This window comes from Ceratotherium simum, chromosome 10 (assembly GCF_057802395.1).
Source record: "Ceratotherium simum simum isolate JZ-2026a chromosome 10, ASM5780239v1, whole genome shotgun sequence".
Classification (NCBI taxonomy): domain Eukaryota; kingdom Metazoa; phylum Chordata; class Mammalia; order Perissodactyla; family Rhinocerotidae; genus Ceratotherium; species Ceratotherium simum.
The window spans coordinates 63,165,476-63,178,670 of record NC_141909.1 but is presented as its reverse complement, the minus strand read 5'-3'; the positions used below and the strand labels follow the sequence as shown (position 1 = coordinate 63,178,670).

The following is a 13,195-nucleotide window of genomic DNA, read 5'->3' as shown; positions in this document are numbered from 1 at the left end:
GCGGGCTAATACCAACTTCTGTCTTCTGCAGCTGTGGATTTTCAAATAACGAGAGTTCATCATTAAATGATGTAATTATCTTTTCTGTATACTCTTAAAAGTGTTTTGTGTCATCAAAATAGTGTGACTTTCTGCAGTGGTGAAAATGTTCTATATCTTGATCTGGTTGATGCTCAGTTATATAGGTGTATAGTATGTGATAGGCAGAATAATGGCCCCCAAAGCTGTCCACACCCTTATCCCCAGAACTTGTGAATATGTTCACACTTTAATCCCCGGAACTCAATGGGGAAAGAGTAGTCTTTTTAGTATATGGAACTGGGTCAATTGGATATCCAAATGGAAAGAAATTAACCTTGACTGTCACCTCATACTCTACACAAAAGTTAATTTGAAGTATTTCATAGACCTGAGTGTGGAAGTTTATTAAAATAATAGAGCTTCTAGAAGAACACATCACGAATGTTTTCACCGTGTTGAGGTAGGGCACAAAATGCACTAACCATTTAAGTTGGTTTGGTTGATACATATGCCTATCACATATGTATACACCTGTATAACTAAGCATAAATTGGACTTCGTTACCATTAAGGATTTCTTTTATCAAAGGGGACGCCATTAGATGAGAGTGAAATGCAAATTGCAGACTGGCAGCAGATACATATCTGCAGTGTGTACAACTAACAAAGGATTCATGTCCAGAATATGTATAGGACTTCTACAAACAGTAAGAAAAAAGCAGACCACTCGATAAAGGTGTTTGGGGTCATTTTGATTCTCATGGGGCGGGAGCGAACCTCTGCTAACCAGAATGGAGACAGCGGTTAAAGGGACCGATCCTGGAGGTTAAACTGACCTGGTTTAGAAGCTAGCTTCCCTACTTACTACCTGAGGGGTTTGGGGCAGATTATTTAATATCTGGTAACTCACACCTTCATCTATAAAATGAAGATGATAGCATTTACCACTTAGAGCTATTTTAAGGATTAAAGGAACTCATACTTGTGCTGAGCAGAATGCCTGGTGAGTTCTTATTGTTATCATCATCATTTAATTAGAACATTCATCTAACCAGAACATTCCATTCTTGAAGTATCGGCATATTTTCATATGTCTGTAATTGTGTGCCTCTGTCTCTGGTTGTGGGGAGGGAGAGACACACCTGTAGAAACACCAACCTCCCTGTAGCCTCCCCAAGAGCTTTCATCTGAATATTGTTAGGCTTGAACCTACTGTTCTGGAAAAAAAAAATTTGTTCTTTTAATTTGAATAATTTCTGACATTTCATTTTAGAAAACTGTTCTAGCAACCATGTTGGAAACCACACTGCGGAGAATTCCATGGTGCAAACTGCGGCTGACTCACCTGTGTCTGTGCAGGAAGTGGCTCCTGACGCTAGGGGGCTCCCTAAAAACCACAGCTCTGGCTGCTCGTCAAAGTCCCCGCAAGCCCCTGCAACAGTGGCACCACAAAAGTGCTTTCTACAGGTCACAGGCATGACCTGTGCGTCCTGTGTGTCTGTCATAGAGAGAAACCTGCAGAAAGAAGCTGGTAAGAGGTCTATACCCACGGGAAACTGGGAACGCTGTGTGTAGACTGTTGGACACTGCAGTCAGCAAAATGGGGCACCGTCTTCTCACTTCAGAATCTTCACTGACTGCGTTTATCAGTGGCCCCCACAACCTGGTAGCAAATTCATTATATAAAGGTATAGATGTTCAGTGTTGTCCAATGTTCTCCAGCAGTTGGCATCTGTTCTTTAACCAGTATTTAGTTTGTTTGAGATAAAATGTATCTCTGAGTAAGGTAACCGTGGGAAATCCAAGGTCATGCTACATTTTATGGGTAGCCTCCTCAATTAGCTTGTCCTGGCAGTAGTCTTTATTTTTCCCGTCCAATCCCATCAGTCTCTTACTATCAAATGAGTAAATAGCCTGCATTTTGTGGAGAAGTTCCAATTTCAAATATTCTGTCCTGTTGTCCCTGTAAACCACAGAATGTTGTGTAAATGCCCGTTTTGTCCTCCAGACTACATTTCCAATACTGTCTCTTAAACCTGAAAGTGCTACAAAAATCCTGTCCCAATTTTTTTTTTGAAAAATATCTTAACCATGACTACCTTGCCACCAGAATCACTTTTTCTCTTTCCTCACCCCAGTGGCCCCATGCATCTTTCTGCTCGGTCTCCTTGCCCCTTAGAATCAACCCTAAATTAGGATGATACTTTCTCCAGCCTCTTGTTCACTATGCTTTATAGCTTCCTGGAGCTCTAGAATGACCGTTCTCAAATTGAGGTGTTATAGGAGTTCCTTTGTCATCCATAGGCTGGCTGCTCATAAAATTAACAATCCCTCATTTTTATCCCTTATGGCATCCTTTCTAAAGCACGTCATTCCTTTCATTTATTTGAATGAGCCTTTTCCCCTCCTTAAACTAACACAATAATGTTAGCAAGATAGTCTGTGGGGTTTCCTTTTCACTCCTAAAAGAGGTTAGAAACTGACAAAGAGTAAGGAAAACTACTTTTGAAAAATATTTTTTCTTTATATGAAAGTGTCTGGAGAAAAAAGTATATCCTTTATGTAACAGTGGTTGCTAGCTGCAGACTACATGCCTTGCTTTTAGGTGCATGCACCCATCAGTGTCTTCTAGAGCCTGACTGAAAGTGGCCCCTTAGCTAGCAGCATGGGCATCGCCTGGGAGCTGGGTCGACCTGCAGAACTTCAGACCCTACCCCAGACTGACTGAACCAGAATCTGTATTTAACAAGGTCCCCAGGTGATTCATATGCCCATTAAAGTGTGAGAAGCATGTTCTAGTGGTTCTCACAGTTGGCTATACATTAAATCCCCCAGGGCGCTTTAAAAAAAAAGAAGCCTGGCACCCATCCGGAGAGATTCTGATTTAATTGACCTGGGTTGAAGGCCAGGCATGGCGATTGTTAAAAGCTCTCCAAGTGATCCTAATGTGCTGCCAAGTTTGAGAACCACTGTTCTAGAGGCTTCTGGGGCAGACGTTTTTCTTTGTTAGGTTATGTTGAACGTGTCATCCCAGAGGGCTTGCCTAGAGTGTTATAGCTGTGGCCTGATGGTTTCAGGTATTCTCTCCGTGCTGGTTGCCTTGATGGCCGGAAAGGCAGAGGTTAAGTATAATCCGGAAGTCATCCAGCCACTTGAGATAGCTCAGCTCATCCAGGACTTGGGCTTTGAGGCAGCAGTAATGGAAGACTACGCAGGCTCAGATGGCGACGTTGAGCTGATCGTAAGTACGGTAACTGGGCTAGAGCTGGGGGCTAGAGGGTGCAGGCCTCTGATAACCCGCAGACGCGTTCTGACAGCAGCCATGGCTGTGATCAATAAACTCCCCCTATCTTGCGTATATCTTTCCTATATTCTGTTTGCCGTTGTCATTGGGCCATGTGTTCATTTCGTGAAGGAAAGTCAGTTATGTCAGCAAATCATAGTTGTGGATCACACTGGGTGCGTTCAGGGTACTAGGAGGAGAAGAAGGTGGTGAGTCACCGGAGTGTTGGAGGGAGAGGAATTGAAAACAGTAGCTGTCCTGAGCTGGTTTGAGGGAGTTGAATATGAACACACTCCATAAAGCCTAGAGGGAAGCTAGAATGCCGGAGGTGTCTCAAGGCTAGAGGAGATGAGTCAGTGTGGTAGCCAGTGCCATCAAAGATGGAGAGGGCTTGTGTGTAGGCACAGGGGTGTCTAGAAGGTAGTTGGTGACCAGTGTCTTGAAGCACTCAGTCTGAGATGAACGCCGAGGGTGGTTGCTGCTCGCAGTATGGTTGGGTGGGGGGTGTATTGTTTCCTGTCTGTCCACTGTCACCAGCTGTACGTGTCAACAAGTCATCAAAAACCACAGTTACGTCTAGTATTTCGAATATGTGTGTTCAAAAACACTTCTACACAAAGCTCTTTTTGTGTAATAAAGGGAGACTTAGAAGAAACCCACAAAGAAATGAGTAATGCTGTTTTTCCACAGTAAAAGAGTCTTTTACTTCCTTACTGTGTTTAATCACTGCTGTTAGTAGTAAGTAAATGTTTGAAGAAAAAGTACTGAGGACGTGAGTGGCACTTTGAGCTCCTCATAAGTGGTGTTCTTTGTGGAGCAAACCATTTGCCCTGGTCGGGTCTCCATGGGTGTTGAGGAGCAAAGTGTAATACTCATTGGATTACAGCTTGAATCAGGCCCTGCAGGTGTGGACATCTGTGCCTGCTCAGACTACTACTTTGTGGAAAATCTGGATCCAAGAATATTATTGGAAAAGGTGAAAACCTTGTTTTGAACAATGTTTTTTTATTACATTTTTCTTTTTTAACTAGGCAGGATCAATAGTTATATCATCACATGTTCAGACGTTTTCTGTAGATGTTTTAAGTCTGTATTCAGTTAGTATTCTGGGAAATGCTGACCACCGGTACTTGGAAGAGTCAGTTGTTTGGTTTGCCTAATACGTATCACAGGGATGGCAGCTCTCGCTTCATACTCCCTCTTCTCGCATCAAGACACACAGCGTGGCGTGGCAGAAGGGGCATGACTGAGACAGTGTGTAGACTGGCTTACAAAAGCCTGTCATTATCAGAGCTAGAAGTCAGGCCTCGGTCTGTTGACATCTGTTTAGTGATTGGCTACGTCTTCTGTACCTGAGTTGGGAAGAACCACTGTTTATATCCCCAAAGCCCCTGGGGGAATGTTTGGGGTGAAAATCGTGCACATGTCATTTGGAGGTGCGAGTCCAGAGTCTTGGGAAGGTGCTGTGGAAGGAGGAAAAGGCTCGTGGCTGCCCATTAACCCAGCTCCCTTTGAGAGGGTCCTCTCGATCCTGGGTGAGTGGGATTTTGTCATCCTGTGCTGCAGGTCACGGGGATGACCTGTGCTTCCTGCGTTCACAACATCGAGTCCAAACTCATGAGGACCAACGGCATCACCTACGCCTCCGTGGCCCTCACCACCAGCAAAGCCCACGTGAAGTTTGATCTTGAAATTATAGGTGCGCGGGATATTGTCAAAATTATTGAGGTAAGTCATTCATTAAAAAATATTATACCCACCTTTTTAAAAACAGTGATTTATAATCATTGCTGAAAAATGAGAACATATAAGCAAAAAAAAAAAAAAGAAAGTCACCTAACCTAAAATCCTTCAAGTTTTGCCATGGAAATAGGATGAATCATTTAAAAATAAACTGAGGTTAGATAAATATCAGATGATAAAAATCAATGAATGGGTAGAAAGAGATGGGGGAAAAAGACATTAGTATTGTTTTAATCTCAGATATTCCATGAGAAACATCAGTATCTCCAAGATAACTGGTACATGGGGTTAAGTTGCCTAATTATAATTTTTAAGTATTATGTATGTCTGTACCAAGTATCTGTAGGCCAAAGGAATGTTGGTATTGGGAAGAATTATACCGCATTTCACCACTATGCGAGGTCTGCTTTATAGTGGGAGAGTTTAGTAATTTCTCCTTTGGAAAATCAATTAGAAGAGTTTTCATGCACTCATTACCTCTATTCCCTCCCTTGGTTTGTCCACAGACATTCCATTTCCTTTTTAAGGTCTATATTGTTCCACTCCATAAGAGGGTGAGCATTAGTGGTGATCTGAATGGGTTAAGACAGTCAAAACTGAACAAGATTAAGTCGTAACAACCAATGGTAAGGATAAGTGAAGTTTGGCGGGACCTACTAGTTATGAAATTGCTTATGAAATGAGACATCTTGTAGCAGGCCAATGTTGTCTTCAATTTTCTCTTCATTGCGTGTGTGTGTGTATGTGTTTCTGTGTGTTTTAAGAGAGATGTCTGTTGTGTGGCCTAGCAGAGCTCTTTGACGTGCAAACATTGCTGCTGCTGTTGATTCACTGCCTCAGTCTTAGAGGCAGACAATGCAGCTTCTTTACCAGGTGAGGAAAGATCCCCAGAGAAGTGACTGCTCTCTGGCACCCAGTTAAAGGTTTCGTAACTGCCACTCAAACCCAGATCTCACAGTTCCAAGCTCAGTGGGCTTTCTTTTTCTACCACACCACAGATCTTACAGAGCGGTAGTGACATGGCATTGATGAGGCTAAGAAGTCAGACTGATGCGCTATTAGGGAGAGTCCCGGGTGGTACTTTGAACACGTCTTAGTTACCCTTCTTATTTATAATGCCCTTGCTGGCCTTTATCCAGCCCGCCAAGCTCTTCATCCTTATTTGAGGAGCATTGCCAATGTCTGGGCTCCATTGTTGCATCTCTGGGGCATCTTTTCCCTTATTAATTAGGCCGGTATTAGCTGTAAAAGGATTTGTCTTTAGACAGTCTTTGATGCTCTTTCTCGCATCATAACTTTTAATTTCTGTGTAAAATCCCAGCATCAGAGTTCTGGGGTCACTCTTTATATTGTGCTGGCTGACAGGACATTTCCTGTCAACTTTTCCTGTGTAATTTCATAAGGGGTATCAGAGATTTAGTCATGAAGTCAAATAAGGCAGCGAGGGAGGAGGAGTGAGGCGGGAAAGGAAATGCTTGAGTTGATCCCTGAAAACAACCCAGGATGGAGGCGCGTTCTCTCTGGCCTCGGTGAAGGCCCCAGCTTGTAGAACTGAAGGAACTAAGGGCTGCCCAGTGGGAAGAGGCCTGGGCTGGGAGCCTGGAGACCTGAGTGCTGGCTCTAGCTCTTCCAATAACACTGTGGCTTTGGGCAAGGAATTTAACCTCTCTGACCTTAGTGTTCCTCACGCAGAGAATGAAAGCACCTGATCTCTCGATAGTTTGGATTCCTTCACTCAAAAATTCTGAGTTTATAACTCAACTCTGATCAGCTTTGGGGCCTGTGAAGTTATCCGCAGAACCTGCTGCCTCTTCCGACAGACGGAACAGGAATCGCCGTTTGAAGCCACCTCCTTGGGGCTGACACAGTTTCTAAGCATAGATGGTGCTGAACCTCTGACAGGGTTTGTAGGGTGATTCGTGTACAGAAGTTGTGAGCAGAAAGACCAGCACAGTCTTCTGAGGCAGTTTTGGGTTAACTTTAGTTTCAAAAGATGTAAAATGCTTTCCACCAATGTGTGTTTAACCAAGTGCCTTCCTCCCTGTTTCCCGCCCCTCTCTTTTTAATAACAAGGAATTGGGCTTTCGTGCTTCTCCAGCCCAGAGAAACCCCAACGCTCATCACTTGGACCACAAGGCGGAAATAAAGCAGTAGGTAGAACAGACAAGATGAACTGAAGCTCTTGTCTAAGTGTCTCTCTTGTGGGCCTGACAGCCCCGTTTTGTGCTCATTGGTGTCCCTGCCACCCCTGGCTTCCCACCTGGCCTTCCACCTGGATTGGTTGTCTTCACCTTTGTAGTGTGAACCCTCTAAAACGGTGCTGTCCAGTAGAACTTTCTGCACTGCCCAGTGTGGTAGTCACTAGCTACTGAGCGCTTGAAATGCGGGTACTGTCACTGAGGCACTGAATTTTTAATTTCACTTAATTTTAACTAATTCAAATAGCCACCTATGACTGGTGGCTAATAGATTGGACAGCCCTTAGGTTGGGAGGAAGGGAGTGTGGATTTTTATCTTTTCCAATATTTTAAGATTTTACTTGAAGAGGTTCTAGAACTAGGATCCCAGGACAGGAATCATCGCCCAGTGGAAAGAAAATGGCCTGGGAAGCAGGAGGCCTGGGTTTATTTATTGTTGCATATGTTCCCTTATTCACTCAGCAAACACAGCGCCACTGTTGTATGCAGGGCACTGTGCCAGGTGCTGGAGATGCATAGAATGTCATCCCTCCCATAGAGGGGCCCATACTCTGGCTGGGAGAGAGTGGGTGAGCAGTGATTCAAGGGGATTCTGGGAGGTCTGGGAAGCCGACAAGCAGGGGACACATGATCTGAACCGCAAAGAATGAGAAGTTTGTCGGGCTGAGGGAGTGGGAGTAGGAGTGGAAGTGAGGGTCTTCTAGGGGCCCGGAGGCAGGGGGCCTTCAGGGCCTTGTGTGGTTTGCTCTGGTTGGCATACCTGGAGCATAGGGACGGTCAGGAGAGGCATCTGTAAACCTAGTGAGGGGCCTATTCTCAGGGCCTTGGGAGGCAGCCTGAGAATGTGAGACCTCAGTCCTGCAGGCCAGTGGTCTTCAGACTGTGGTTAAAGTGTCTTGGGCTTCCACAACCTCTTGGTTGGGATTTCATGAATGCTGAAGCTAACGTGAGACCACAGCTGTCATCCATGAGCCCCAATTTCAAACTTGTGTGTTCATCGAGATAGCTTAACTCTATTTTAAGTTAGTTTAAAAATTGAATGTATAATTGTTTATACTAATAAAATATTGCTTTTATCAATTTTTGTGTGTGAAAGGAAGATTAGCCCTGAGCTAATATCTGTTGCCATTCCTTCTCTTTTTTTTTTTTTTTTTTTTTTTTGCTGAGGAAGATTGGCCCTGGTCTAACATCTGTGCCCATCTTCCTTACTTTATATGGGATGCTGCCACAGCATGGCTTCACAAGTGGTGTGTTGGTGTGCGCCCGGGATCCAAACCTGCGAACCCTGGGCTGCCACAGCGGAGCGCGCAAAGTTAACCGCTACACCACCGGGCCGGCCCCAGCTTTTATCAATTTTTTCTTGGGAGTCTACTTAAGATTGCATTTTGAAAAAAGAGCTGTAGGCAGCCATAGACTGAGATGTTGAACCTCTTTGGGGCTGGATTCTCAGTGTCCGGGCCTCAGCTGCCTCACCTGTAGATTGGAGGTAACACGTCAGCCACAGGCGGGCAGAAGCTGGGTCTCCACACCTCTGGAACGTCCTTGCAGCAATGATTAGACCTTTAGATGTTCCCTCTGATGGCTGGTGTCAGGGAGAGAGGCTTACTTTCATTTAAGCCTTTGGCGGTCTGTCCCAGACGTGTGACAAAGGCAAGTCTTAGTACTGAGTCCTTAGGAGGGGATCAGCCAGAATCCAAGTGACAGGCAGTACCTCATATGTCGATGTTGCTGCGTTGCTTTCCAGGTGGAAGAAGTCTTTCCTGTGCAGCCTGTTGTTTGGCATCCCTGTTATGGGTTTAATGATCTATATGTTGATACCCAGCAATGAGCCCCATGAGTCTATGGTCCTGGACCACAACATCATTCCAGGACTGTCCATTCTAAATCTCATCTTCTTTATCTTGTGTACCTTTGTCCAGGTGCGTATCAGAAAGAGGGGCAACCCTCTGCCCTCTTATGCCAGACACAGCCCCTCAGCTTAGTTTAAGTGGTGCTTTTTCTTGCAGCCTTCCTGACCCACACCAGCCAGTTGCTGCTTTTTTCCCTCTTATGACTAGCTGTGGGGGTGTCCTCTAACACAAGGGACTAAGAGGACCTGGTTTCACGGTCAGTTTCACAGTTGACTGCAGGTGGTTGAATTCTCTCTGGAATAGCAACCACCTTGCTACAGGGATTGAAGAACAGTTTGTCTCCAGTTTGCTTGTTGTTTAGCTTAATTTACCTTCGTTGTTAGAAGCAGCAGCTGGACCGCCCTGGAGCTCATGCTTCTCTTTAACGTCCTGTCTTAAATGGCAGAAATGTGGTCCTGAGGAAATTAAAATTTAAAAGAGACAACAGGCAGGGCCGGCCCTGTGGCTTAGCGGTTAAGTGCGTGCGCTCCGCTGCTGGCGGCCCGGGTTCGGATCTCGGGCGCGCACCCATGCACCGCTTCTCCGGCCATGCCGAGGCCGTGTCCCACATACAGCAACTAAGAAGGATGTGCAGCTATGACATACAACTATCTACTGGGGCTTTGGGGGAAAAAATAAATAAATAAAAATTATAAAAACAAAACAAAACAAAACAAAAGACAGCAGGCCTCATGGAATTTCCACTCTGGGTGTGATATTAAGGAACTGGCTGTGTTTCTGGTGGGAAGTGTGCCCCCCATATATTTTGAAATATAAAATTAAACTCCTGACTTAATATTAGAATGTTTAGAACTACTGAAGGGCAAGTATCTGTAGGCTGAATTTGTTTTTTCCTGTATTTTCTTTTTCTTTTTCTTTTGGTGAGGAAGATCGGCCTTGAGCTAACATCTGTTGCCAATCCTCCTCTTTTTGCTTGAGGAAGATTCTCCCTGAGCTAACATCCGTGCCAATTCTCCTCTACTTTGTATGTGGGACGCTGCCACAGCATGGCTTAATGAGCGGTGTGTAGGTCCACACCTGGGATCTGAACCCGCGAATCCTGGGCCACCAAAGCAGAGCACGTGAACTCAACCACTATGCCACCGGGCCAGCCCCGGTATTTTCTTTTTAATTACAAATGTAATGTACATTTATTATCAACAATTTATGCCATACTGAAGTCTTAAGAAGAAAAGAGGTTATTTCACTAACCAGACCCTGCTTGCAGCCCAATCCCATTACCCAGGGTGACTTTATTACTAGTATTACTATTTATTCTAGTAGTATTATGCGTTGGGCATGTATCTTTCCAGACTTTCATCTATATAGAGAAAACACACATTTACATGTGTATGTACATGTTCACGTAAGACAGACACAGACTTTTTTTTTTTTTAACTGAAATAGGATCATACTAGATGTACTGATTTATTGCTGGCTTTTTCATTCATCTATTATTATGGACGTCTTTTACGCCAGCGGTTTGTAGATCCAGCACATCCTCTTTAGGGACTGCCTAACACTGCCCACAGTATAAATGAAGCATGATGTATTTCACCGTTTTCCTCTTGATGGATGTTTAGGTTGTGTACTCTGGGTTTTAAAGGCCTCCCATGCCCTTAGTCATCCGTTTTGTGGCCAGTAGTCTTATAAATCAGGAAATATATTTCATAAACGTCAATGACAGAGGAAAAAGTAATGTCAAAATTGTGGGTGGGCCTAGAGTATTTGTAATGCTGAGGGGCTTCTGGGTCTCCGGTTGCTCCCTGAACTCTGTGCCCTGCTTGTTGCAGCTGTCACTCTCCTTTCCTCTCCTCTCCTTTGTCTTTCAGTTCCTCGGTGGGTGGTACTTCTACGTTCAGGCCTACAAATCTCTGAGGCACAGGTCGGCCAACATGGATGTGCTCATCGTGCTGGCCACGAGCATCGCCTATGTCTACTCCGTCGCCATCCTGGTGGTGGCCATTGCCGAGAAGGCTGAGAGGAGCCCTGTGACCTTCTTTGACACGCCTCCCATGCTCTTCGTGTTCATTGCCCTGGGGCGGTGGCTGGAACACGTGGCAAAGGTAACTACAGCTGCAGGTGAAAAAAAGAGCTGTTCCTTTGGTAACACAAACCTTAATTCATCCGAAAACCATGTTTAGAATTACTAATTATACCCAGTCTAGAGAAAGACTTAAAGAAATGTGAAACCTACATATAATTAGGCGCTCTGATCACTAATCTCCAAATTGGTGCTACTTCTGAAATCCCAGCTAATCTGGTTAATTATTAAAACCTTTGTTCAGGTGCATCATGTAATGGAAAGAACCCTGGATTTCAGGTCAGAGCTCACACCATCTCTTAGTACATAACTGAGTATATAGCTTATTGGTCTAGAAGGTCTTTCCACCTTAGGGTCATGCCTTTTTTTTTTTTTTATTTTGTGAGGAGATCAGCCCTGTGCTAACATCTGCCAATCTTCCTTTTTTTTTTGCTGAGGAAGACTGGCCCTGGGCTAACATCTGTGCCCATCTTCCTCCACTTTATATGGGATGCCGCCACAGCATGGCTTGCCAAGCAGTGCGTCGGTGTGCGCCCGGGATCCGAACCGGCGAACCCCGGGCCACCGCAGCGGAGCGCGCGCACTTAACTGCTTACGCGACTGGGCCGGCCCCAGGGTCATGCCGTTTTTAACACCCTGCACTGTACCCAGTGTTTTAATGTATTGTATAAAAGAGTGGGACTCAGGCCCTAAAAGAAAACAGTCAGTGGCAGATTAGTATTGTTTTTCAACCTGAAATGTAATTCGTAGAACTTAGTGGCATTGTACGTTCCGTGTGGTGATGACATGGTCGCGTGCCGATGGGCAGTGAGTAACACTCATCCTGGGAGAGCCTTTTGGTGTGTGGTGTGGCTGTGTTAAGGGGCAGCGTTTTTCTGCAGGGGTTTTCTCCAACCCCAGTCTTGTGGGTGTCAGTCTGGGTTTGCACGGGTCAGCTTATTGTAGCTCTCATTTTATCTTCTGGTTATTTCTTAGAGCAAAACCTCAGAAGCCCTTGCCAAACTCATGTCTCTCCAAGCCACAGAAGCCACTGTCGTGACCCTTGGCGAGGACAATTTAATCATCAGGTGGGTTATCTTCATCAATCGTCGTTGATCAGTTTATATCAATCTGTGTAATAAGCATGGAACACCCATTGTGTATGTGTGACATTACACTAGACGTGTGAGGGTGGCAAAGACATTTACAGTGAGGTCCCTCCTCTTAATCCAGTTAAGTAAACAAGGCTTTTAAATACTAAAAGATAAGTAGAAGTTCAGGGTGGTGAATATGTGCTAAGTGACAGATGAGAGGTACAGACGACTAGTATTCAAGAATTTAGGAGAGGAAGGCTAGTGGTGGTCAGGAAAGGCCTCACAGGGAACGTGGAATTGATAGCTGCACCCTCCTTGCAAGATTGGGAGGACTCACACAGGCTGAGAGAGAAGGGCTTCAACTTGCCAAGGAATAAAAATGGGAGTAGTATTGTTCTTCATAAGGTTGGCAGATTTTAAAAATAGTCATAATAATAATAATTATTATAATAATTAATTATATACATATTATATTATACATATAATATTATTATTATTATTATTATTATTATTATTATTATTATTATTATTATTGCTGGAACCCACATAGCATTTACTGTTTGCCAGACACTATTCTAATCTCTTAGTATTTAACCAAAAAAAAAAAAATTCATGAAGAAAGGACTGTTATTACCCTTATTTTACAGATGAGAAAAATGAGGTTCAGAGAGGCTAAGCAACTGGCCCAAGGTCACACAGGTATTATTAAGTAGTGGAATTGGGATATAACGCATGCTCTTGGTTCCAAAGTCTATGTTCTTTACCTTTCCATATACTGACTCTTAAAGCATATTTAAAGATATGGACACTTTTACAAATTAAGGCGTCTGTATTTCCCTGGTCAGCCTCTCTTTCATATTCTAGGCAGTGGTTATTTCAGGCTTTATTCCTGAAATCTCTCTCCAGCCCCACCACTTTCCCCTTTAGCCTGTGCTCTCACTTCTA

General features: G+C 44.3%; 1 protein-coding gene across 7 annotated transcripts in view; it reads left to right on the top strand.

Annotated features, from left to right (window-relative positions):
• Positions 1-13,195, top strand: part of ATP7B (ATPase copper transporting beta) — a 98,470-nt gene that overhangs the window by 60,393 nt on the left and 24,882 nt on the right. For 6 of the 7 annotated variants that reach the window (XM_087436107.1, XM_087436105.1, XM_087436106.1 and 3 more), the window contains 7 exons: positions 1,294-1,551; positions 3,098-3,261; positions 4,870-5,031; positions 7,120-7,196; positions 8,989-9,163; positions 10,966-11,199; positions 12,153-12,244. In XM_087436107.1, coding sequence (XP_087292233.1) covers positions 1,294-1,551; positions 3,098-3,261; positions 4,870-5,031; positions 7,120-7,196; positions 8,989-9,163; positions 10,966-11,199; positions 12,153-12,244 — 1,162 coding nt within the window. The remainder of the gene's footprint in view (positions 1-1,293; positions 1,552-3,097; positions 3,262-4,869; positions 5,032-7,119; positions 7,197-8,988; positions 9,164-10,965; positions 11,200-12,152; positions 12,245-13,195) is intronic. The other variant, XM_087436109.1, reaches the window with a different exon arrangement.